This window comes from Xiphophorus maculatus, chromosome 17 (genome assembly GCF_002775205.1).
Source record: "Xiphophorus maculatus strain JP 163 A chromosome 17, X_maculatus-5.0-male, whole genome shotgun sequence".
NCBI lineage: Eukaryota > Metazoa > Chordata > Actinopteri > Cyprinodontiformes > Poeciliidae > Xiphophorus > Xiphophorus maculatus.
This window is the reverse complement of record NC_036459.1, coordinates 9,273,776-9,300,806: the sequence shown is the minus strand read 5'-3', so window position 1 is coordinate 9,300,806 and position 27,031 is coordinate 9,273,776. Positions and strand designations below refer to the sequence as shown.

General features: G+C 37.8%; 1 protein-coding gene across 2 annotated transcripts; it reads right to left on the bottom strand.

The window, feature by feature from the left end:
* Positions 1–60: 60 nt before the first annotated feature.
* On the bottom strand, positions 61–27,031 carry LOC102235557 (liprin-beta-1-like). 2 transcript variants are annotated; one of them, XM_014469099.2, is made up of 26 exons: positions 26,899–27,031; positions 16,346–16,425; positions 14,105–14,310; positions 12,262–12,342; positions 11,191–11,304; positions 10,978–11,088; positions 8,513–8,605; positions 8,332–8,370; positions 7,767–7,866; positions 6,353–6,414; positions 6,203–6,269; positions 5,891–6,009; positions 5,658–5,731; positions 4,567–4,621; positions 4,285–4,429; positions 3,856–3,991; positions 3,661–3,783; positions 2,419–2,569; positions 2,153–2,264; positions 1,986–2,074; positions 1,674–1,796; positions 1,476–1,601; positions 1,213–1,401; positions 972–1,130; positions 827–892; positions 61–747 (listed from the first exon to the last, which is right to left on the bottom strand). In XM_014469099.2, exons 2-26 carry the CDS (start codon positions 16,407–16,409, stop codon positions 664–666), a joined length of 2,688 nt encoding a protein of 895 aa, XP_014324585.1. In that variant the 5' UTR covers positions 16,410–16,425; positions 26,899–27,031; the 3' UTR covers positions 61–663. The 2 variants fall into 2 exon arrangements, with proteins under 2 accessions (XP_014324585.1, XP_023206032.1); XM_023350264.1 differs by lacking the exon at positions 8,332–8,370.

Genomic DNA, 27,031 nt, shown 5'->3' with positions numbered 1-27,031 from the left:
TTGTTTTTGGACAGCAACTTCTCCTACTAGAACAGAAAAAAGAATTTAAACATTTATTTCTTCACTTTTATTACCAAAACAATTCAAATTAAAAGATTTAGCTTCCAAAAACAGTTCTTTGGTTACAAGTTGCTCACTTAGTGACTTCCTGCTTCACAGTTTTTGGCTTAAAGGGACAGTGCAGGATTTGTAAATGAACGTATGTTAAACTTTAAGCAGATGCATCTTGCCTTTCTCATGACACTGAAGTCATTTTAACACAGAAGTTCTGTCTTAAAATTACTTCATCCAACTGCTTAGAGTTTAACAGAAGCTCACTTTTAAAAAGTCAGTACTATCCCCTTAACTTCAATGTAGCTTACAGTGGCACAAATGTTTAATTTTTCTTTGGAGTAGCAATGAGGAGTCACAATTCACTCCTGAAATACAAGGATTATTTCTCCAAGTTGAATTTTTTCCCGATTCAAAAACTTCACTCTATATTGCAGGTAAGACAATGACTGCTCAGAACTACTCCACAGGAAGCTGCTGAACCTACATTATTTATTGTAACAAATCAGCCTCCTCTACTGCAAACAAAATAACTATTTTCATGCATATTGTGAGAAACCTCAATAAACACAGTATGGAGACTAAATACTTTGGTCAGATGTAACCTGCTTCTCAGGAGGAGTTGAGAGTTTCTGTTTTATCATCGGAGGAACAAATTGAGATCACCTGGAACAGCTCATCCTCCTTCAGCATGCTCTGAAACACAAACAGAAAGTAACATTTTACATTTCCAGTAAATATGGAAACGTACTAGCAGATCAGCTAGGCCTCATACCGTCAGGTTGTTGATTCCCTCTGAAAATGCTCCAATCTCTCTGACTGTTCCTTCAGAATCCTCCAGCTACGTGGAAAAGGAGACGTGGCTCAGATTTTACTTAGTAAACCTAATCTAGAATGAGTTGCAGTGGAAACACCTGTACCTGCTCAAAGTGGTCCAGAGTTTCTTCGTAGACACAGACTTTTCTCTGGAAGCTGCTGCTCTTCGGCATCTCCACGTTCATAGGACAGATGTAATCCTCTCCGTCGTCATGACGTTTCCTCCTCAGAGAGCCAAAACCACCAAAAGATGAACGTCTTGGCTGAAACAAACAGAAGTGCTGCAAGTGCAATTTTTCCAAAAAGACATTAAACCACAGAAGCAGATTTGCAGTGATTAATTACCTTAACCTTAGCGGTTGCCGTGAGGACACTGTAATCTGGGTTTTCCAGACATTCCTGTTTGAGGCGCTGCGCCTCTGAGCCGACCAGCAGGTGGAAGTGTGTGGCAAGGTGGCGTCTTAGCAGGGTTTTACTGGGAGGAATGTTGAGCAGGAGGGCGAGCGCTTCCACGTTGAATCGAGGCTCCAACACCTTCGAAACACACAAAGCAGTTAGTCGATTCGATTCTGGAAGTTCCTGGCTAAAAACACTCATGTGGTTTTCACCATCAGTCCTCCATGAACTCCACTCCCTCTAAGGTTGGGCGCGTATTCTGCCAGATCCACGGAGCGCAGCCACTCCATCACTCTGTGGTTGGTCCACCGAGAGATCTCAGCCGGCGTGATGTTGCTCTGCACAAACAAAATGAAATATTAGAAAGCATCAGCTGTGAATCAGAGCAGAAATGTCAGGTTTTATAATACCTCATCAGAAGGGCGGCGCCGCAGACAGTTGGGTTCATAGGAGTTGAGACGCAGAACCTGGATGGCTCTTTTGATGCTGAGGTGATGAAGAACACTCCCGACCTTCAGAGACAGCAGGTCTTCCTACGAAGGACGAAGAAACAGCAGCAAAGTCATAACATCTTCATTCTTTTGTTTATTTCTTTACAATCTACAAATGACCAAACTACTTAATTCAGGTGTTTTAAAGCAGAGAATGGAGTTTGAGTACTAAAGAAACATTTTTCTATTATCCAAGCTTGTTGGGAACCTTGTAAAAAGCTCCCAGCTCACCACTGTCATGTAGTGCAACATGCGTCCATCAACTCGGGCTTCATCAAAGTTGCTCTTGTACTGTGGGAGGCCGATGTCATCCAGCCATCCTGAAAAAGAAAACATCAGTGCAGAAACTAAACCCGCTGCTGGAGACAGCAGGTCTGCTCTGAAACACCGTCACTCACTGGTGACCCAGTTGTGGTCCAGTTTGCCCTGAAGGTCATCGCCCTCTGAGCCAAGAGTCTGCAGGGCAAGCTGCAGCTTCTTCCTGTGGAGAGGCAGCTTCATTCCCAACTCCTAACAGGGAAAACAGGAAGAGTTTCACTTAAAGTGAATCACATCCTGTTTATCTCTTAATAAATGAATAAAATACATGAATCTTACAACAGTGTGATTCTAAACCTTATTAAACAAGTGAAGTTGTAATTTGTGAGCAGGAAACTACTCCCACCTTCTCCAGATCATGTTGTGATGCCTGCAGTAACGTTTGTCCCGATTTGATCCAGTTCTGTCCCTGAACCGAGTACAAGCCGAGGCCCTGCTCCTGTAGCCAGGCACAAACATCCTCTTTCCTCCACAGAGATAAAGGAACGTCTACGGCCCTGAACACAGACACACAACTCTTAGTCATTTCAGCAGGAAAACACAGCCATTATCAGCAAATTAAATCAAAACCATCATTCACACAAAATGGTGCAGATGGGGACAATGGATTAAAATTAAAAAATAAATGGACGAAGTGAAAAAACAGGTCTTTAGATGTTAAATGATTTCCGATTCTATAATAAATAATTCATGTCATTTGGGTCTTTTTATTTACCACCCTATTACTTTACTTTAATCTATTAGAGCAGGCTTAATATTTGTAGCTATTCTTTATGCTGGATATCTATAGCATGATGTCAGAAATAAACTAAAATGAGTTTGTAACGCTTAGGTTGTGTGCAGCCAGGTTGCCTTCATCTGAAATGAACGTCATTCATGCTAGACAAACGTCACTATTCTGTGTCCTGACTGGTGCAAACAGGAAGAAAAACAACAACCATGGCGGACATTAATGAGGATTAAATGGTTAATGTGCTGGCTCTGGTCGGATAACAACTCTAAAAATCAGAAGACACGCTCCACTATTAGTATCCATGTTTACTTCTGCAGTCGCTGACACTTCTTCTTCATGGCACTCGCTACATTTGGCATTACTGCGCCCTCTACTGCACATGTGGCACACCTTCAGGTTGTTTGCAGTTCACATACAAGTTGCATATATTCGGAAACAATCTGATTTCACAAAGAAATTGGAGTTGAGCATTAAAGCCTGCAGTGTTAATGTAGCATTAGTTTGGTATAAGCTGACTAAATGACATCAATAAAAGTACAGAATTTTTTTTATTTTTCCACAAATTGTAAACAGTATTTAATAGGTTTAATTAGGTTTGACTTCTCTGATTTATTTTAGATCTATTTTAGACCTAATTTGACCTTATCAAGAAAGTTATTTCCATGAGTTATTAGTTTACTGTTGTATTTATGGTATTTAACAGCTGAGTGTTAAATGTACATGTGAAGTAAAACGAATTAAGAACAGAAGATATACCAACAGAAAGCAGACATGTGTCAAATGAAATACTGACAGATTAATCACTGCTTCAGATCAAACAGTTGGTATAAGCAATTATTGCAAATCTCAACTTACACGTGTTTTGAGTCGCGTGACCAGCCGAGCCAAGGCCCGGCCGTGGCTCTGACTCCGCCCCTCCTGAACTCCGTCTCAGCTCCGTCGTCCAGGTTAAACGAGGTGGAGTGGCTTCTCTTTAACCTGCAAGCGACGCATGTGTAAACATACAAACTCTGAGTCCAATCAAAGATCACACTATACGCCATGCCTTACCTGCCAAAGAATTTCCTGAACCCGCTTGACTTCTTCTTGGTTTCTGGAGACGACGGAAGAGGAGCCGCATGGTGGGGTTTCTGTGGAGGAACACCAGCGAGGTCGAGGTGATCTGTGCCTTTACGTTCATTCTCAGCTGTCAAAGAGAAAGCAACGTGCACAAGATCAGAGTTTGATTCATTTAACCTCACAAAATAACATTCAAATATATGCATTTTGTTCCGACTTTTGCAAAATACTGGGGATTTCTTCAACTGATTTGGTGTCATGTAGAAAAACCCCCACTATGATGTCTCTATCGTCACTGCAGAATCTATTTTAGGTATCGTTCTTAATTAATAATGACACTATGTGCAATCAGTGGTACTCCAGGTACAGTTTCAGTTAAGAAACCATAAAAGTGATTAAACAAAAAAAAGTTCTGCTCACCCAGGTTGGGCGAGCTGGCCATCTGTTTGCCGCCACGCAGCTTAAAAAAGCCACGGCCAAATGAAGCACGAACTTTCTTGCTGCCAAAATTTCCGTCACTTGTGTTCCCCTTAGAAGAGGAAGCAGTTCCTGATTTGTTCTTAACCTAAAAGAAATAAAAAAAAAACATTAGATGGCAGCAGAGGTACTTGCAGGACAGCTGGAGAATCAAAGCTCAATAAAAAATGTATCTTTAAATAAATTATAGATGTATGGCACTATGTGCTGTTCAGGTGGTTCTACCTGCTCAGTGCTGCCAGTTACAGCTGAACCGTCACCATGTGAATCATCTGAGGAGCTGAAAAAAAAATTAAAACAGTCAGAAACAACATAAACATGCTGTTCAAACATCTACTGAAAAACCAGCAAATGGGAACAGAAGGAAAATGCAGTATCATGGATCAAGTTCTACTTTCCACAAGGACAATTGAGCTGCGGTGAATAAGACAAACACAAACTGCTTTTATCCTCAACTAGTTTTGTTCGTAAGTTCTTTAAGGTTTATGTGCAGTGGAGAAAATCTAAAAATGGTGACCTTGATGTTTCATTTGCTGACTTTTTTTTTAAACAGAAAATTACAGAATTACAGATGCAAACATTTCATTAGGACAAACGATCAACATCTGGTTCTGCTAGTGGGCTCATATAAACAATCAGTTCAAGTAAAATCACATGGTTTTTGGTGCTGCTACAAATCCAACCTAATGACTTCATAGTGTTTCAGCAGCGTAAACCACAAGGTTGGGAAAAGAAGAGGAAACTGAAAAAGTTTTCACTCCTCTTACAATTTTACACATTTTCTTGTTTAACAACTAAAAACTTGAATGTATTGGGATTTTATGTGGAACACTGACCCAAAATAAAACTGAGGTCTAGTTAAAAAATGTTTTTAAAAAGATGGCTTTTGTATTAGTTTAAAAACAAAACGGTTGTTTATCAATTGACTCATCTAAATTCTTGTCAACTTAGCATATAAGGAAAACAGAAACTACTGTCTTATAATAAACATTTCTAATATTTATTATAATAAATATTGCCTAATAACCATTTCTAAGCATTAAAAGATCATCAACTTGTCAAGTAACAGACATTTTCAGAAAAGTAGTCGCCCCCTGCTGCCCGTTCGATGAAATGTAAGGCTAGGTTCCATTTGCACATTATGTTCAAGTTGTGAATAACTAACGCTACTAAAGCTGTGAAACTTAACATGTCCCAAAGCATAGTGACTCAAAAATGTTCCAAAGCAAATGGACAAGAAAACAGGACAAATTAATAATAATAATAAGGAAGGGAGCAGTAAAGTTCAGCCAATTCATGTCTTAAATTAGTTTTACCTTTGCGCTGCTTGCAGCTGTCGTTCTCTGTCCAGTTCATTCATTTCAGAGAGCACTGCTATGCATGGTATGGACTGAGAAAACAGAAGAAAACATGATTACTTCATAACAGAAGCTCTGAACTCTTCAGGGAGACCATTTCAGAGTGGGAGGCCGAGATTGGAGCTTTTCTGAAGGAAGTTTCCAGTCTGGGGTTCATCCTGTGTCAGCTGTTTGGACAGAGTTGTGTTTACCTCATCGCAGCTCCTTCCTGCCTCCCCCTCAAGCTCCAGGGTGACCTGATCCACCTCCATGGACAGAGAAAGCAAGGGATCATCTGTTATATCAGCGTAGTCGTCTTCTTTCAGCTTCTCTGTGAGAGAGCAGTTCATACAGTCATGCACTGAATCACAAAGAAGCTATAATCTCCTTTCAGAGCTTTCATCTTTTAAGGCTCTAAAAATCTCAAAGAAAACACTCTGCAGTTAAATATAGTTTTACTGATTGGGTCTAACATCATGGCGGGTTATTTGCACTTTATGAGTAATATCTGCAGATCCTCTCACCTCTGACCAGCTCCTGTACTCTCCTGCACTTCGTCAGTGATTCCTCCAGCTCTTTAATCCTTCTCTCCTGCAGACAAAAATAAAAGCTGAAGTCATGACACATCTGGGAGGCTGGAGCAGCTGCTGAGCTGCTGACATGCTGCTCTGTACCTTCTCATCGTTTTCTGACGTCAGCAGCTCCAACACCCTCTTTATTTTCACCATCTCTGTATCTGGAAAGATGACAAAACCAAAGTTTTGTTCTGGAAGCTAAGCTCCAACTCCGTGTGGCTTTCAAGGAGCCAATAAAAAGAAATAATGAAGTCAACAGGGACTCGAGTTGCAGGGCAGCAGGGTTCTTATTTCAGCTTGTTGGTGCTAAAACCCTGGACCAGTCAGTCAAATCTTTCCAGTCTCGAGTTTCCAGACTAACCAGTTCTTTTGGTCCACTTTTTAAAGTATAACTCCCAAAGTTCACCATTTAGTTATGACACATCTGAGCAGATGGATAAATAAAAGAAGGATTCTTCATAAAAATAAATATATATACATTTATATACAATCCTCTTCATGAGACCGTCTTCAGAAACCAGTGTCTTCAGTCAGAGGCTTCCTTAAATACAAACTGCTACAAGATTCATTACAATAACTCCTTAAGGAATTTGAACTAATATCAGTTACAACAACATTTTTTTCCCTTTGGGATCAATAAAGTATTTTTGAACTTTAATTAAAATCACTGGATGGATTCATAGATAAATAAAGGGACTGGGAAACATCTCCCTTCTCAAATGTTGACAAATATTTCTTAGTTGCTCCATGAACTGGTAAATGTAACTGCTATTGAACAAGGAAGTCCCTTCCTCATGAATTTTTTCACATTAATGGATAATTGTTTGTCAAAAACATTGAGTTTAAGTAACTGCCAACTCCCACCTGCAGGTGGCAGTATTTCTTCTTTCTACTACATAGCCCCCATCATGTTTCTGCCTCTATATCAATAATTTCGAAGGGGTTTTAATTAAGAAAACATATTGTAAAATTCCTTGCAAATATCTCTAAAGTAGTCCCACAAAATCAGTGATTTTGACTGCACAAAAAAGAAAAACAAAAAAGAAAAACAAATCTCAGAAACAATCGCAAAATTCTGGAGGAGCCGACCAGAGAATTCCTTCAGGACTTTACGTCAGTTCCACATGTAAATAAAGATGTTCACCAACTCCAGGGAATAAAAAAAATCTTTTTGGTGTTCAAATGAATCTTTAGAAATATTTTCCAAAGCAGTAGTGACAGAGAAATCCTAACAAAAACCTACAGAGACCAAATTTGCTTGATGATTTCATGTTAAAAACTGCAGGGATAAGATAAAGTCAGCTGAGGTTGGAAGGAGAAACAGAATGATGTGTTTGAAATGAAAGGAGGACCAATTCACAATAAGACATGAAATTAGTTTAACTGTAATTAATACAGAAAATAGATGACACTCTGTGGATGCTGCGGCAGTAGGAATTATTACTTTTTTCAAGTGTTAAAGGGCAAGAAATAAGAAACAAGGAATTCAGATTGTTGTGAAAACATTTCACACCTCTTTCTACCCCTGCAATTTTGTGGTGGGTCTCTCCCTTCAGCCTCCTCAGCTCATGGTCTTGCTCCTCCAGTTGCCTCTGCAGATCCTGCATCTCCTCCTGAACAGAGTTATGGTCAAAATAAGTCAAATTGCAGCAACAGGAACTTGAAAAGAGTCACATCTGAAAAGACATGAACCAGGCGGTATGTTCCATTTTTTATTGTTTCTGACTGAGAGACCGAGGCAGGACAGCAACATGTTCAACTTGTATACATTTATCTTAAAAACTGTCCAGAAATCAGCCCTTCAATTAACCGAGTTAGAATCACACGGATGAAAAGTGGATAAGTTAGTATTTTAATTTGTGATACAGACAGCATTCAGTGCAAACTTATGCGGGCTTATGCAGAAAATTGAAGGTGCTAAAGAATGACTTCTATCCAAAAGATTAATGTTCAGAAAACTCAAGCAGCACTCATTGAGGCACTTACAAAAGTGTGATGAAAGTCAGGAAAGCAGTGTTCAGCAGGTGAGAAGTAGGAGCTTTTAGAAAGAAGAAACAGGCTGGAGATTAAACCTTCACCTCATCTCCAGTGAAGCGCTTTGAGTTCCACTTTGGATGCTTAAAAGGTAAGCAGGTTGCACAAAGACATTAACAAAATGAAAGATGAAAATCAGGAGCAAAGTTTAGAGCTCAAGAACAAAACAATAAGCAGAGATGATTAGATGGAAGTAAGTTATGGTTGTTAAAAACAAACACTCACTTTGGCTCCTTTTAGTTTCTTCTCACACTGCAGTCTTTCATTCTCCATGTCCGTCAGCCTGAACCTCAGGTCTGTCACTTCCTGGTACAAACCCTAAGGAGGAAATATAAAGATGAAATTATTCATAAACAGACACAAAGCACCACATGCAGATACTATTTAGAGAAGCTTGATTTTAGTACTAAGCAATAAAACAAACATAAAAAAGAGGTGCAAAGGAGTGACATGAGTTTTCAAACCAGAATTCAGAAACTTTTTCCTGGCAGAAAAGCCAAATTTCAGTTTTATTTCTAACTAGAATGGATTTTAGCACAGCAGTTAAACTTTATTTGTTTTGCACATTTCAGCAATACAGTAGTTCAAAATGCTTTACATCAGTGGTCCCCAATCCCCGGTCCGCGGACCGGTACTGGGCCGCGCAAGAACTAATTAAATATTTCCGTTTTATGTATTTTTTGAGTCTGGAGGATCTTTTATTTTGAAAATTCTTTAACCGGATTCTCTCGGTTACGTCTTGCGAGCCAACATTGAGCCCAAGCAGCAAAATGAGTAAAAAACAGATCAGATGTCTTTGGAAAGTTTCTTTGTGAGGAAAAAAGGCCCAGAGAAGAGACAGGAGAATTGATTTATCCTGGTAAGTGATTCCCACATTCCAAGCTCTGCATGATATGGTGACCGGATGTTAATCAGGCAATGAAGCTTCAAACTGCTTCGCTACATAGAGACCAGGCACCCTGAGCATAAGCAACACTTCGGGTGTCATTGTCTCATCACTCCCAGATGGGACAATTTCCAAACCTCTGTGACCACACACGACACGAGCCGATAAAAGTCCAACGAGATCGATCGGGTCGTGTGTCCAGCCACACGGCCGGAGCAACACACCACAGAACCGATTCCCCTCACGAACATCCCGATTCCAGAAGAAAATCCAGTAAAACCCCCAACATACCAAACGTGAATTTAGAATAATCAAACACGGATGCAGAAGCAGCAGTGATAGTTTGTGGCTCATTTTAAACGATAAAAGACGTAACAAAAAGAAAAGGTGTTTGATAAAAGACGGCGGGAGCAGCTGCTCTATTTGCTGCACTGTGATTTGGAGGTGAGTTGTATTTTTTCGTAGTTAACATTTTTAATTGAATAAACATAACCACATATAATAAACATATATAAAATTACCTTTACATATAGTAATAAACATTTCCACATATCACCTCTGATGTCCACTGGACTCTCGGTTGCCATGTCAACTGTTTGGGATTCCCTCCGTTCTTACGTTACGGCGCTTTCTGATTGGCTACCTGTCACATTCAACAGGCTGTGTTGTCGCTCCCAGTCAGGAAAAACCCCACAGGCTGCGATAATGGGGCCAAGACAATGTGGAATATGCCCGATTTTAGATCAGGCATATTCAACACACCACCACGTAACACAGCACTCACTGCAGGACGTTGTAAGATTGTCGTAAAGGGAAAATCGGGGAAAAAAAACAAAAAAAGGCTTTAGCGAGAACACCAACACGCAGAAACCTTATCCGACGGTTCTTCCCCACGCCAGCAGCAGCAAAATTGCCAAGTTTTGATCGGTCCGCGGTGATGATTTAAAAAAAACAAAAAAAAACAACTGGAGTGGCAAAATACAGTAGTAAATGAAGGTTGGACTAGAATTAATCTATGTTCCAGTTATTAATTAAAGACAACTTTACAAAGGCTGACTTTGAAACTGTCTTTATCTGTCTCTGAATATTCAGGTCCGTCAGTACACCCAGGGTTTGAACCTGATCAGTAGTTTCTATCTGTAAAACTATTTTTACAAGTTTCACCAACTGAAGTTTAAGACATTTTGATTTTAGTCTGATTTTTGATCACTTTTTTCTTGTTTGTGTTGCTGATGTGAACAAATCTGCCTTTTTATGGCAACAGTATGAGCAAGCTAATCTATGCAATTAGAATAACACACATTCTATGCAACGTGTGTCTGCCAGGTAATTCAACATGATGACTGTAGGAGTTTAATTTAAAGTGGTGATAGAAAGAAAAATAAACATTCATAGATGAATAACGGTTTATGTGTCCTTTGTGCTTTTAGAGTCTTAAAAAAACCACACATTCTATCCCAGGCAGTAAAAGGACACGATGGAAACTCTTACTTTTACTCTGGAAAGCTGAAATCTGAGTGGGTGGATGGGGTTGGGGAGATTCTGTCAGGAAACAGCTGCTCGAGTAAGAAGGGAGTTTGGGCCTCCTTTGTGACCCCCTAAAAAAGTTCAACCAACACCACATGACAGATCCGAGTCCTCAAGCCGAGCGAGACGGACCTTTGTGACTCTAAAAACAATGACTGAACGGACTGGACGGCCGCCAGGATTCATAGTGCAGGTGCAACTTCAAAAGATAGCTGCTCCATTTCACAGCCACTAAAAGTACATTTTCAAAGAGCGGATGGGGGGGGGGGCGTCTTACTTCGTTGCCCCTGTGATCCCTCTCCAAAGTGGCCAGCTTCAGCTTCAGACTCGACACCTCGGTCATCAGCTCCAGCTTCTGGGTCTCCAACGCCGTCCGGTTTAGCAGCTCCTGAGGATCAGCACGGATGGTCAGTAAAGTAGCACAGTCTTTTCTAAAACAGTAACAGCTTTCATTTCCAGTCTTTCCATTTAATGACGGCAGCGGCCTCACCTGCTGAAGCAGCTCTTCTGCAGCATTCAGCTTCTCCCGATGAAGCTCCAGACTTTTATCCAAGTCCCGGATCTTTTCTCCCTGCACCTCCACCTGGTCTGTCAACACACTGACCTGCAGGAACGCCAACTTTAATTAGGATGTTTAAAATTTTTTAATTATCGAGCTTAACCCGACTTGATTCCAATATTAAGAACCCTAAAACAGAGATATGCAATCTAATGAACCATTTAAGCAGTTCTAGCAAATCCTAAAGCAGCAAACTACTGAAAACAGAAAAAACTTGTTTATTTGCTGAAACACTGAAAAAACACACAATCTTGTCAAGTATTTTTAGTCTCATTTTAGTGCAAATATCTTGATACACTTCAAATGAGAAAAAATAACTTACAAGTACCTTTTCAGCAAGATATAGGAGCTTGTTTTAAGTAAATAATTTCTTAATATTGATGAAAAAGTTCTAGTTCCATTGGCAGATCATTTCACTTATAACGTGGGGAAATTGTCTTGTTATAATAAATGTAACTGCCAAAGTAACTGGTACTTTTCATCAATATTAAGTACTAAAAATACTTGGTAAAATTTGGTGTTTTTGCAGTGAAAACAAAGAATAAAACAATTACAAGTTTATGTGACTGGGAAATTGGATACCCACAATAATGTTTCTTTTTAAAATTTGCATTATGATTAGGCTAATGAAAACTCTACATTATAGAGATAAATAAAAAAACACCTGACTTTCTAATCCTTATGAATGAAAACTCTATGGACCTTTTTTTTCATATTTGCAGAAAAATTAACAAATATGACGGAAAGATGATGGAATAAATGAAAGATATAATAATTGTGGTACCACTATAATAGTTCAGTTTTTGTCTTTTTTAAGTCTTTCATGCCTAAATTTGTACAGATATCTAAAGTTTTGCCCCTTTCCCACCAGAAAACTTAAACAATGCCCTTCTTGGCTCAACTAACTACACAGTAAATTTATACAATCAAACCAAATTGGATATTTATTAGCAATTGTTGTGTTTTGCAGCAATGAATGGACGTTTTTTGTTCTTCACAAACCTGCAGAATAAGACACTCTTTGTCACTCTCCAGCCGTGAAAGACGTTCTTGGTAGACGGCCCCAGAGCCGTGGACGTTGGGCTGAAAGAAACAGAACAGGCCATCATTTCTACTGTTTGTCAAAAGGAAGCCAAAATTCATATTCCATAGGAATCAACAAAGGATGGGTGAAAAAAATATCTAGGGCATAATTATTTTAGAAAGAGCATACATTTGTTAATTTTTATCATTGTTGGCCACAACAAAAGGCCTGAAATGCAGCAATTAAAATCTCAGTTTACAAAAAAGAAAACAAAAACAGAATCTCAGTACTGGTCTGATACCTGGAGTCATATGAACACAATGGTGAGTTTCCTATGCTGAGATAAATGCACTGTCTTTATTTTATTCTGCCTTCATCTCAGCCTACAGCAAATAGGACGACTTGCTAATATTTGGGCCAATAAAAACCCTCTGAGGATTCTTTGATTGCATGTTTCAGGCCACTGTGAATCATTCAGTATGCTATCTAAACAAAGAAAAAAAATCCATTGATGCCATAAATGCAGGAATTTAGTTAAATATGCAATTAAAGCTGACAGTAAATTACATTGTGGAAATTCTCCAAATGTTTTGGTACACCAAGGCGAGTCTCTCAATGATGAATCTGAGGTCTCATCTTAATCTTTTCAGGAAAAAAGATTAAGATTAATCTTAAAAGATGAAGATGCAAATGATTAAGATTCCTGGGTTTTGGCTCAAATCCAAATTCAATAAGAACCAAATTCTTCAGCTGTTTAATACGTTTGATTAACAATCAAAGTTCCAAATTGGTTTTCAGGCAAAAATTCAAAGTTATTACAAAGTTCTCCATCATATTTCAGACCATTTTCAGAGTGGAAATATGAAAGTAGATCAGGATTTAGATATGGAACCTTGAAGTAAAGTTTGAAGAAGTAGAAAAGGACAAACAAATAGCTGGATGAACCAGTAGGTGGAAACTACTGGCCGTGTCCAGGTAATACACAAAGTTGGTTCTCAAACCTCTTATTTTATTGATAATCAGAGAAACCTGAGAAAACGCCTCAACTTCACCTGTTCTGCATGTTTGGTGGCACAAATTAGTGTGAGTAATGAAGATAATGGAGATATTAAGCCGTGATGCACGCCTCTAGCAGTTTCCACAGCTCAGCGCTTAACAAACATTACTGTACTTATTGTCAAGTCATGATGTCAAGCATCCTCCTCTTGCAGAAAAACAAATACTTATATACAGTACAGACCAAAAGTTTGGACACACCTTCTCATTGAATTCAATGAGAAGGTGTGTCCAAACTTTTGGCCTCATTGAATTCAATGAGAAGGTGTGTCCAAACTTTTGGCCTCATTGAATTCAATGAGAAGGTGTGTCCAAACTTTTGGCCTCATTGAATTCAATGAGAAGGTGTGTCCAAACTTTTGGTCTGTACTGTATATTCTGCTTCATAATTCTTTCTTGCTTGACTACATTTTTAAAGATTCAAATCATTTTAATTCATACATTGAGTTTTGGCCATTGCTGTGTGCCGATGCAAATTTTTCTACACTTTTTTCTTCATACTTATCTGGGTCTGAAAATTTACTTTAAATTAATACATTTCCATGTTGAATCAGAACGCTACAGTCTCTGTAAGACATTATTCATCTCTCCTCCTCCGTGTTATATCAGAACCAGTTGGGTCTGTGACGATAGCGGCTGAAATCACTCCATCTTTCACTGAGTCATTAAAGCTGCGGGAATGAAGTGGCTCCAGTGGTTTAAACACAGACATTAATTACAGCTTAGGAAGCCTCCAGGTCGTAAAAATCCCTCTCCTTCTCTTACTGTCCGTCCGTGCAGCCACTCCACCAGCCCCTCTGCGGTGGAATCTGGGATCTGACAGCGCAGGTTGTCCCGCTCCTCGTTGTCCATCAGCTCCAGCGCGGCTCTGAGGTCCTCCAGCAGGTGAAGCACGCGGAAGCCGCCCAGGAAGGGAGACGTGGGCGACTGGCAGTCAAACAGCCCGTTGGAGTAATCAATGGCCTTGGAGCCTTCAGGAGCAGACAGAAGAGTTAAGAGGCAGGCTAAATTTATTTCTGATGAGTCAGAAAAGAAAAAGTCAAAGCGATGACAGAACTAGAAGTAATTGAAATCGGGGTGAAAACCCTAAATGAGAATCAAATGTGTTCCCAGACGCATTAAAGCTGCACTCTAACTTTTCAGAAAGATTTATGACTGAGAACAATTTTAATGTTAATCTGTGGGAGGAGAGAGCAGATGATAAAGAAATAAAGCTTTTTATGCAACTGGGTCTTTACTTCTGTTTCCAAAATGTGCCGATTTTATAAGGTAACAAAGTGGAGAACAGCCTCATGTCCATTAAACCCAAGTCACATGATGAAGTAAACAAGCTTTGTTGTGTCCCTATTAATCTGAATGGTTTCCTTTAGAGAGCTCTCTGACTAAAACTGGATTTAAATTATGGCAAATGCAGATAAAGGCTTGAACTTTACTAAAACAATATAGCTCTGGACTCAGTGCATTTCCAATTTACATAAAAGGAGATTCAATGCTAAGATGATCAATGCCTTCATTTGGAACTAATTGACCAGGAAAATGATGTTATTTGAAAACATTACTATCTAGGGGTTAAAGCTAATTCAAATGAATCAGTTTAATTTTATTTTTTTTTAGCTCTGACCCTCGCTATCAGTTTTCTTTAAGGTACGATACATTTTTTGTTTGCTTTTGGAAATATATTACAGCATATCTCCACATAGGATATGATCCTGTACGGCTTACAGTAACATAGTATCCATTACCTTAAATTTCTTTTCACTTTGTGACGTTTCAACCATCAATCAGAATATAATCCATTTGCATTTTATGATTATTTTATCCTCATTTTAACCATTAGAGGAAATTCCTAGAAATGTTTCCACTACAGTGCATCAAGTGAAACACGGAAAAAAATACAAGCTTTGCCCACAGACATTATTGCGATAAATGATAATATTGTTGCTTGAGACCATTTTCAAGTAATATAAAGGGAATAGTGGCATAATAATAATGCAAGAACCCATTATCAAAGATCAATAATCTTTAAATTCTAATGAACATTTAACACTGTAATTGGAAGATATTTTAAATATCCAAAATAAATAAAACAGAAATAAATCAAATGAATAATAATATCTGTATAAACAAAAATGGAAATTATTAAATTTAAATTTATCATGTGATTAATTGACTTATTGTTTTATTTTGACATCATCCTTTTCCTAATTGAGCAACTCAAATTACAGATTAAGCTTCATAATTATTGTTCATTATATTCTTACTTCAGAATCCATCAAACAGTGTAAAGCAAATAATCAATCTTCTCCATTTCTGCATTGTTTCTAATTCTGTCTGCTTCATATGCATCAGCCTTATGACTTTACCACAACACACAATGTTCCCATCATGCATCTCTGTCGGCTCCATGCCGTCCGTCTTAAATGTCAGCTGTAATCAAGATCTCCTGGATTAACAACGAGGGAGCCGAATAAACAAATGAATACTAAAATATTCAGACAATCACAGCAGCGAGGTGAGGCTCGATGATGGCTATGGTTTCTGCGGAAACGGGAGAGACCAGTCGGTGTCATGTGATCAGCCGTCGCGCTCCCATTGTAAAGGTCAGCGCTATAATTACACACATCAGCGGAAAAGTGGGGACTGTAAATCTGTAGGCTGGTCCGCTCATCTGCAGCAGTGGAAGTAAACCGAGCAAGAGCCAAAAGTTCATATTCCAAACTCAGAGCTTGAACAGTCATCAGCTTCCACCAATGCAGGGACGACGGAAACTTCCTGTAATCTCTCTCATGCAGTGATGCGGGGATCCAGAGGCAGTTTCAGACGAATTCAAAACGCCTCCATTTTCACAAACTCATTATTAAAGCAAACGTAGGAGAAGTAGGAGGACAACGAGTTACAGTTAACGAGAGTGGCTTTTGCAGCCTGCAGTTTAACGTCTTCCAGATGGGAGCAGACCCATAGCACGTTCTGCCCACTTATATAAAAGCTCGGGTTTAGAGGGGTTACCTGCAATGATCCCATCCATCTGCTCCAGGGCTGCTGCCAACATCTCACTAGCGTCTGACATCATCTTCTGTTCAACAAATCTGAAAAAGAGGGGAAGATTTAAGTTCAGCTTCAAAACAGCTACTAAACAGCTAAAATTGCACAAATGCAATTTTTAGCTTTATTAGCAGATGTGACCTGATAATAAATCTAAGAATAAAAGGAAAAGTATTGTGAGAGTTCATCTTCTGGAAACTTCAGCAAACAGTAGGGCGGGTCTGGCTGCCCTGCAGGGTCAAGTCAGATTTGCTTTACAAAAAGTTAAACGTTCCTCTTGTTGAATAAATAACTTTATCCAATTCATACAACTAAGTAGCAGCTAAGTAGGGCCAAACAATAACAGGTGAACTACAATAAATCAAAAATATGAAAAAGTTCTTCAGTAAATGTTTTATAAATTAAAACTTAGCTTCATTACACCCAGTGGTATATTTCAAGCAATATATAGGTTTATTTTTGATACATAAAGCTTTCAAGTAATGAAAACCCATAGTTCAACTTATCTAAACACATAAATATTACATTAGCCCAATATAAAAATGATTTTTTATGTTGTAGCCATGCACAATCATAGGGAAGGACTGTCTAGTAGAGAGTCACTGCAATCCTCCTCAAGGGAGTTAAGCTTTTAAAAGCTCACTGATGAAAACGCTGACTGTTTAGAGTGTTATGTGCAGGAATATTTATGAAAAATTAAGGGGAAGAAAAAAATGTGTTCAGCACTTGGGCTAAAAGTGTCACATTTTGCCATGTTAAGCCACTCCTGCACCAGCAACAAGTAAAGTAAAGAGGATGATGGGATTTTTGTGTTATTTTCTGCGAAACTGAATTTTAAGTTTTTATTAACTATCAGCCATAATCATCCAAATTAACAGAAAAACACTTGACAAATGACACTAAGAGGCACTTACCCAGCTGTTCTTAATTAAAACCAAAACCCACAGCAGCAATTACAGTTTCTACAGATCTCTGCTAAACAACAACCACAAATCTGCAGTCCTGTATATCAGTAATCGGCGTGCAATAATGAGAACGCTCCGCTATACCATGTCAGGCCTCAGCAACACTGTGAGAATACAGACTGGAACTCGTTCAGAAGGATGTTTTGAGCCGCTACGCGAGGAAAAACAGGAAAGACGAGCCACTTCCGTCGAGCGGGGGGAGAATAATGAGCAAATTACTCACATGAAGTCCTCAAAACTGTAATCTTAACTGCAGCATGAAGCAAATCCATGAGAAAATCTAACAATTTTGCTGAGCTGATAATGAGAAACAAGTCCGTTATGTTGATTTGTAATGATTAGATGTATTCTCTTTTAAATTTACATTAAATAAAAAGAGAAATTGCATTATCAGGAATTGTACGTCAGTTTGGTACAGGGTTTCATTCTTCTCCAAAACTGCATCAAATTAACCCTGCAGTCCTTTCAGCCTCAGAGACAAAAACAAAGTGATCTCCACTCCAGGATTTATTACCCAGCAGGCTGCGTTTCCGGTGCTGCTATCAGGAATAAAAGTACTATTCTCCCAGGGGTCTCCAGTCTTACAGCGTTGGCATGATCGGCATCTCAAACCTCCATAACAAAGCTGGACAGCATCCCCATGACTGCTCAACACGCATCACATGTCTTTCTGTAGCTAAAGTGAGTCACTCATCACTTCCAGCAAAATGTGATTTGCAGAAATGGAGACGGTGTGAAGTACGCACTGCGCCAGGACGCAACAGGAGGGAGGAAGGGGGCTGGAACAGCAGCTCTGCTTCATTTCCTCCATCTCTGGGGTCACTGGGTCAGAACCCTCAGGGTACCAAATGAGCATTAGGAGTGTAATTAAACCAATGACCTCAATATATAAACTTTTAAGGCTTCCTTTAAGCACACAGGCAAAGAAAAAAGGCAGGAATCTCTTTCAAAATGCTGTTCACGTTGATTTAGATTTGCAGCATCCACAGCAAACGAATTACTGAGCAATAACAGAAAACAACTTGCTTTTCTATTTAACTTTAACGATGCCCTGAGGAGTTCAGGTTAAGGAGTCTCACAGATGGACATCTTACTGAAGTATTTCCGTAGTTTAATGGGAATCATTCATTCTCAAGGCAGGAGCTTTATGTATTTAGCTGTTGAGAGAAACCTACAGTCTAATAATACATGAATACTGAAAATAAAATATCCTGTTGCACTGATTCAACATGGTGAACAGATCAGTAAAGATAAAATTTAATCAGCTCCAAGGCAAAGTCAGGGTTGTCTTCAGAAAAAGAAAATGCTTTTATGAGTTTCATGAGAAATCCCCTTTAGCATTTTACAGATAGACTCTTAATAGCCCACATGGAAGTAATTTCAGGATAATATCCTGAAAAACTGAAATCCAATAAGCAGCCGTCTCTGTAGCATAAAGTTCCCACGTTTAGCCCCTCAACCACTACTGGGACCCCATGTGAGGGCGAAGAAACGCCCCACATAGTCATTACAGCTAGTGGTGACGGTAACGGTTCCCATAAAATAATTTAAGAGCTGTTCCAATTTCCAACATCCGTTGATTAGTGTCTAGGAACCTTTAATCAAATTTACATGACTTTGTGTTCCCTTAGGGTATAAATAAAGTGTGACACAAAGACTCCTAGGCAGAAGGAAGGAACCAATAGCTTGTCTTGGCAAAAAAAAAAAAAAGAACAGTTTTAAATAAGATAATAGCATCTTTTGGCACCATTATGACAATAGCCTGACACAGAGAAGAAGCTTGTTTACATAACTTTTGCTAAATCAATGAAAACATGACACGTGATGTAATTTTTTTTACAGAAAATAAGATTTTAGCTGAAAATCTGAGACTTTCTGGTGAAGTCTATTTAACTATTAAAGTTGATTAGACCTCATTTCCCCCCTGGGTTATAAGGATCACATGACACAAAAGCAGATTTCTTTTGGCCACTCTTTAAAATGGGATAAACAAGAAAACATTCCATTCAATTAGGACAATACACATCTAAACCTGTCAACATTTACTGTCAGATCAATAATTACAAACTTTGGAATGACTGGAATTGTGAAATACAAGGCTGGAAAAGAACCCAAGTTTATCCAGCCACCACAAAAAAAGAAAGAGCAAATATACAGAAACTGGTGGCCTGTTGGGATCATTAAGTCTCTATAGCAACCATTGGACACCATCTACTGGGTGAAAGCATGTTTTCCACATATTGACAGCCCTAAAACTGATCAATAATTACGAGAACAGTTTTTCAGCAATTACATGTGTACATTTATCTCCCTACAAAATTAAATGCACCCAAATCAAATAATTAAATCTGTAGCAAAATTAGACAGAATTTCATTCCTAATTACTTTCCTTTTGTATTTGCATCAATCACAATAAATTTGTGATTTTCTGACCCGAAACTAAGAGAAAAGCCCATAGATGAGATCCCACCACTCAAGCTATCCAAACAAGGGTCTGGATGGGGGGACTGTGATTGATGACAGAGTCCAGACGCCCACGGTGAGTGGAGGCTGAGCGCTACACCCACTCACATTCCTGAGCAGGTTAGTCTCCATTAACGCCTGGTACCAAAATCCCTGCTGACATTTTTGACCTTCCACATTTCAAAACATTTCCAATGATCCAACAACAAAAAAACAACAAAAAAAAAACACACTGGAAATGTGTACATTTATTATCAACACAGATGAAGTTAGCTTTCAGACCAGAACTGCTCCTTCAGCAGGTATTTTTTCTGTAACCAGAGCCTGAAACATCCTTATTTATCAGTGACATCAGGCCTCTATTGTTTTGACTGTAACACACACACACACACACACACCCTCGAGCATCCTGCTCCTGTTAAATCCGCCTCAAAGGAACCCAAAGTATATTCTGCCCTGATGAGAACAGCATAAACATCTGAGAGTAACTGAATGTAGGAACAAACTTGTTTAAACCAGACAGTCACAGAGATCCAGGACCAGATTAACAAAAATCAGGTTTTTAAAAAAAATGGAGTGAACCTCCAACCACAGACATTTTATGTGAATTAGGAAGGTTCCAAACTTTTGGATCACTTTAAAAATGTTCTTAAAGAATGTGGCTAAAACAAATTAAACATAATTGAAAATACAAAAAATCTTGATCTGCAGCCAAAAACAACCAAACATTATTCATCTCATCACTTTCCTTCTACGTTAAACTAGGGGGTCTCCATCTCTCTTGCAGAGTTTTGGTTTAAATATCAAGCAGCTGGACTGAGAAGCATATAGAGGGAGGAAGGAGTAGACATCCTAAAAAATAAATACGAGGATAGGATTACGTTGATCTCCCAGTCTCACAAGCCTCCTTCCATCTGCAGCCTACTTCCAGCTGTGCTGCAGATGTGCAACTCTTAACCAAACTGGCTCACTGAAGGGGAAGCAGTATAATTTCTAGGAAAAATAATGCATCTAGATCCAATGGCATTGCATTATTCATTAACATAAGAATGAATTCAACATTTTAAGGACTCCATGACAATGTGTGTTTCCAGTTGCATATAGTGATGGTGAAACCATGCTGGGTGAAACCAGTTTGTTCCAGACAGTGCTTACACTCCTCTATCAAAGATGTTTAAAACAGACGCAGCGACTAAATCCACACACACACACACGATCTATAGACATAAACTAAAGCTTTGAGCTGGCATTTATAAGATTAACCTACATCTAAATCAGAAAATGAGATCATTGAATCATATCAATCACAGTCTGGTTCAGGCTGATGCAAACATACTCTAAATGGAGGCAACATTTACACAACTGACTTTACATTTAGGCTCCATCCAAAACACTGGTTGGTTAAGACTCCTGCTCTCCTTATTTGGTGTACATGTAGTTTTCCTTGTTTTATAGGTAAAGATAATTGGGGTAATGAGTAATAACCTCTATTTCAAAGGTACGTAATACAACATCAGTGTTTCCTCCAATGTCACCAGGCTTTCCTTGTGCCCCCACCAGGCTAAGCATTGTTTATTTATTTATGTCTTTTCCAAATGTTTGCATTTTTTAAAGACTTTATGGTTGGTGTTCAGGTGCTAATATTCCAATCTTTCAATAACATGATTATAAGTGATATTTTCAAATTTCCTGTCAACTTTAAACATTTTTCTTTAGATTTATACACAACTACAAATCACCTGACTCCTGCTTAGCATCCATTTTGAAATGCAGTTTTTGAGTTTGGCTACTGTCTGAATTTGGCAGAAACAACTTGCATTTTTTGGGCCTAATTGTTTTGCTATAAATGGTTTTTACAGGGTTCTTCCATACAATATTCCTAAGGAATCTGTAGAAATAGGGATTTTTACTTCACTTGCCTGAACAAGTCTTGACAGGTGTGAAAAAAAAAAATCAGGAACAGAAATGTTCCTAAAGAACATAAAAATTTGAATAAATTAAGTCTTTTTGTGTTGATTTCATCCAGGGATGGCATTATTTTTTTGTTTCTAATTTCCACACATTCCAAATGAAGAGTTCATCCGACCAGTTGTTTTGGTTTTGAACTAACTGATTGAAGATTTCTGAAAAAATTAACGCACAATAAAATCCAGATTATACATTACCAGATTAGATGTGGGAAAATGATGGTAATGTTTGGACTACATAGATATGGTGTGAATTTTGCTGAAATAGTATGAGCCTCTTGTCTAGAGGCGGTCCTAGCCTGTTTGGTGTCCTGGGCAAACAGCCCAACACCCCAACACCCCAACGATTATTTAATCTTTGGAGAATTTTTAAAGATACATATATAGAAGTAATGATGCAGACATGAAATTAACTTTTGTATTTTGGCCCCACTTTAAAGCCAAGCTTCCATCAAACGCTCCTCTTTTGTTTACCCTCCCCCATGAGATATGTTCTGGACTTTTAGTCTGAGCTGCTGTGAGGTCAGATTGTTTGACAGAAACGTCAGCCAGACTTTAAACGGCTGCTTTATTTCTCTGCAGTGGCGGTGGCCACACTGACGCGCCACACAAACAAGCCTTTGTCTTTCCCAGACTCACATGGTAGCATGGTAACACTGATCCCAAGTTATTGCAGATTTTCCACGTGGCCCCAACTACAGAGACACAAATCACACTGGAAGAGTGAAAAAAAAAGAGCTGGAGGAAATGAGTAAGACTTCCCAGCTAGCCAAGAAAAACTGCAGATCTTTCCTTTTGTTATCAAGAAGAAGCCAACAGATATGGTGGCTTATGGCTTAATCTCAAAGTGGTTGCTTTAAAGATAAAATAATGCTGAAATAAACTATTTATGCAAAAATAGACCAGAACTAAAAGAGAGACATCCCAAAGTTCAGGAAGACCTTGACAGACTGGTGACAGGAAGCGCTTCCTGGTACATTGTGGAGAAATGTCTTCCTTCTCAGAAACTTCCATTTTCCTGTAATCCTGAAGCCAACAGCTAAACAGACAATATACATTACATTTGTCACACCAGCTCAGACACTGAAGCATCAACTGAGCTCAATTTAGAGAGGACTATACACAGCTCTCATGGAAAGAAAATATTCTTGTTGCCATGATGATTTGAAGCAAATGTTTTAGATTAAGCTAATATCTTAATGTAATTTTAAAAGTATGTAAACATCCCTATAAATCTGAAAGTGACAGCTTGCTTCTTCCAAAAGACGCCACAGCAAAAATGCAAGGAATGCAGAAAGGATAAAAGGTTCCAGAGACAGAAAGGCCCAGGCAATTTTTGGACACGTGACTTCAACAAAGATAAGGACAGGAAGCTACAAATCTATCAGTATTCTGATAACAAAACCCTAATTTTGTCTTTCTATTAGAGTGAAATAAATGACTCTTTTGTTTAGTCATTATGCAACCTTCAGCCACCCAACTGAAAAGGTTAGAAAATATCAGTATAACTTTTTGGAAGACTCGGCCATTAGCTCGGTGAGTAAGCTCAGAGTACAAATATGGCTGCAAAGACTGAGGGACACAAAATCCTTTGTTATGATTTCAGTTCTGTGGAAGCCAAGAGAGCAGAGGTACGCATGGCGCTGCCAGAAGGTCCTGCTGATTCTCACTGGGAGGTTTTTATTTAACTCATATTTATAAAACAGAGGTTTGACCTCACAAACTCTACATTGTTTTAAGATAAGATTTAGTCATTCTATGTAAATGTTATGTCAACTCCAAGAATACAAGTGCAACAAATGATTGATACACCTATTTGTACTTTATCCATACAAATAATCACAAATGCTAAAAAGCTCAGGAAAGGAACGTATTCAAAAACAAGTTGAGATTGTTATAAATACTTTACTTGTTGGAGGCTCTCGGATTCAACAAGATCCTTTTGTCACTTTTTAAGTTTTAATAACTAATATTTGTTCCAAAGTTAATGCTAAAGGTTAACAGTTTGAGTCAATGTTAAAAACATTACATCACAGTTTAAAACTCACATGTACATTGTGTTGGTCCAAACTGGTGTCCAGTTAAATGAAAATATTAGAACGTATTTTAAATTAGGCATCACATAAAGTCTTACCTAAATATTTTCAATCGGCTTTATTCTTCATGAAATTACAAATTACCTGGTAGTAGACAGCAGAGATAATGTAGGGGTCTAAACATGTCCCTCTGCTGTATTTCCTGGCATGATTGCAAAGAAACAACACCTATTATCACAGTTTATGAATAATCAAGACTTCATATTCTATATTTTGGTTTTTCTTTATCAAACAGAGACTGCTATTATGCTAAAATAGCACAAAATCAATGGAAATGTAAAAGTTCTGATTTGGACAAAAATTGAAGTAAAAACATCAACTTGCATGAATTATTTTCGAACACATTCAATGGACAGATGTGTTAATATTCACAGGGTGGAAAGTGTGTTTTTCAGGAGGGAAACCCGTAATGCCAGGTAGGTAGGAAAAGGAGTGATTTTTATCATTCAATATTTCAACTGTTTTCAGTTGTGATTAAAACATATTTTTCAGTCTACCTTCATATTTTAAATGCCTAGTGTGTGAAAAATTAAACAGCATCCAAGCAATTTTGTAGCTACAAAAAATCCCTTTTAGTCAATGTCCCCTCATGCCTGAAGCTGTTCCTGAACTGCAGAGCTCCTTTAGTGACACACTGCTGCATCCCAGGTGCACAAAGGAGCATTACTGCAGATCCTTCTATGTAAATATTAAATATTAAGTTTTCTTTGAATCTATTCTTGGTCTTTAAGGCCTCAAGTTGACTTCAGTAGATTGTTTTGTTTATTTTAGATAACTACATTGCTTCTTTAAATCTATGCATATATATCTGCCAACATGTCAACTGACTGATCTTTGTGTTTTCCATTTATCAGCCTGGAATAAAAAGGGAAGTTCAATCAGTAGATTAATAAGCAATGACTTAACCAGCAGCAGTTAACTCATTGAGATCTTTACCCTCATATGTTTAAGCTGAATAATATATTTAATCAAAAATTGTCATCACAATATAAATATGTTCAAAATCACAATTACAAATAACTAGTTAGATGTAATTATTTCTTAGATTTTACTCATATTGTGTGGCCCTACTTTATAGACAGGTTCCATTTAATTTATTTCCTGACCACTTTTTATATAAATCAGATCATTCGCTGAACTGAAACATTAAACTGTAACAAAAACAAATAATAGCTGTAAGGGGCAAAAGTATTTATAACAAAAAGCATAAAATTATGCTGCACTTCTAGTTGTTTTGTTTTATTAAATTGGTGTAAAGCTCCTTTGTTTACTACTGGAACAAAATATTAATGAGCAAATATTATCTAGAAAGGTTTAAATCTGCATCATCTGACCTTAATAAATAGCCCATCTCCTCCTAATGAGTTACTTAAGGTCTAAGAATAAAACACTCTATTCTTCTGTCCTTTCCCCCCACATTTCATAAAAAATGCTTTTTAATAAATTACATTAAAGTTCATACTTTAATCTGCAGCTATAAAACTAAATATTCCAAAATGTCTTAAAGAAATTGATATAATTTAAACTCAATATTTCACAGCTACTTAAAGGGAATGTGAAAACTAAGTGTAAAAACAAAAAACATTCATAGCCTATGGATAGTAGATTTAACATTTTCAGTAATTCACATACCAGTGATTCTTGAGAAGTGGGACAAAATGAGTTTAAATTTAAAAATTTAATTATTCCTCAAGCTTATGTATTCAAATATGATAAATAATGTTTTGGAAATATAAAGATGCTAAGGTGCAGGCTCCCAGTTGCAACATTTTTTGAAAATTACATTTTTAATGGACCTGACCCAGAACTTTGTCAACACCATCTGATAAAAATAAATATAAAATTATTTAATGACCCTATTAGTGATATTTTTACAGACAAATGCTTCTCAAGAAACTAAAGAAATATTCAAAATAACATAAAGTCCATCTGATCGAGTTGACAGAACTGAAGGTGGTGACAAACTAGTGAGTAAAAAGAAAAACTTGATACATGTGAAGTAATGCCATTTATATAAAAGACATTAAAATGAATTAACTGCACACTTAAGTGAGATTTGTCAACACTATCACTGAAAGAGTCACACTTTCAGCTAAAATCTCTGACAGAGTTGACAAAATGCCAAACTACCTCAATTTATGATGTTATTCTGAAGGAGGCCATATTGTAGCTCATCAGGTCAGTGAAATCTCTACAGTTTACTAAAATCAAGCATTTATTTAACAAACATTTTGTAAATTGTCAGTTATGGTGTTGACACATCATGGTTGTGACGAACAACTTAGGAATAAAACAGAAGAAAAAACTAAAGAACAACATTAGCTAACTAGAGCTGCTTAGCAAAGGAAGAGAAAGAGGTCACGGGGTCCTCAGAAGTTCTGATGCCCCCCAATAATGCCTGATTTTTTTTTACATTCAATTTATGTCTGACGGTGAGGACAAAAACCTGGGACAAATTTCAATTGAGTTGGAAAATATATAAAAATGATTTTTAATTACATTTATTGATACTTCTATAATTATTTATTTTAATACTTATACTTAATTGTCATATTATCTTAGTATTCCTTTAATTGTTTTAAACTATTATAATGTATTGAGTTCTGTTTAAATAAAAAAAGATTCAGCTAACACCAGGAAAATATACATTGTTGTGCTCACATGGCCCAGGTTAGTTTAGTCAGATATTTTTAAAAAGTTATATTTTATTAAAATGTTGGGCTTTATCCATAGGACCTGTTTTGACCCTCTTCTCAATAATCACTGATACTATAATTCAAGTGACCAAACGTTCTACTAAGATTTGTTAAAAAGACCCCAAAACGTTTTATATATACTTTACATAAATCAAACAATTAATTTGCAGAGCTAGGGGTTGACGGCTTATAAATTACACAAAGAAGCTGCAGCTGGAGTCGTTAATTAAATTAAGCCAGCAGTCCAGCGACGCCAGAACCAAAAGCCCGTTAATCTTGGATTCTGCCAGAAAACTGAACAAAACTTCAATGAAACTTTGCTCAACTTACCGCTTCCGGTGTAGAAATAGTTTCCGGCTGTATCATTTAACCTCAAGAGTATTAAGATCCCAAAAAGAGGCTTTATTGACCTTTCACTACAGCGGCATGCTTCGCCTTCACCTTCCCATTGAATTATCCCAAA

Coding starts and splice junctions, on each gene's coding strand:
- LOC102235557 (XM_014469099.2), bottom strand. CDS start 16,409: ATGATGTCAGACGCTAGTGAGATGTTGGCAGCAGCCCTGGAGCAGATG. Junction 6,415..7,766: donor AATTGCAGGGGTAGAAAGAG/GTGTGAAATGTT, acceptor TCATCTTTCCAG/ATACAGAGATGGTGAAAATA. Junction 1,131..1,212: donor CGGCAACCGCTAAGGTTAAG/GTAATTAATCAC, acceptor TGTTTGTTTCAG/CCAAGACGTTCATCTTTTGG.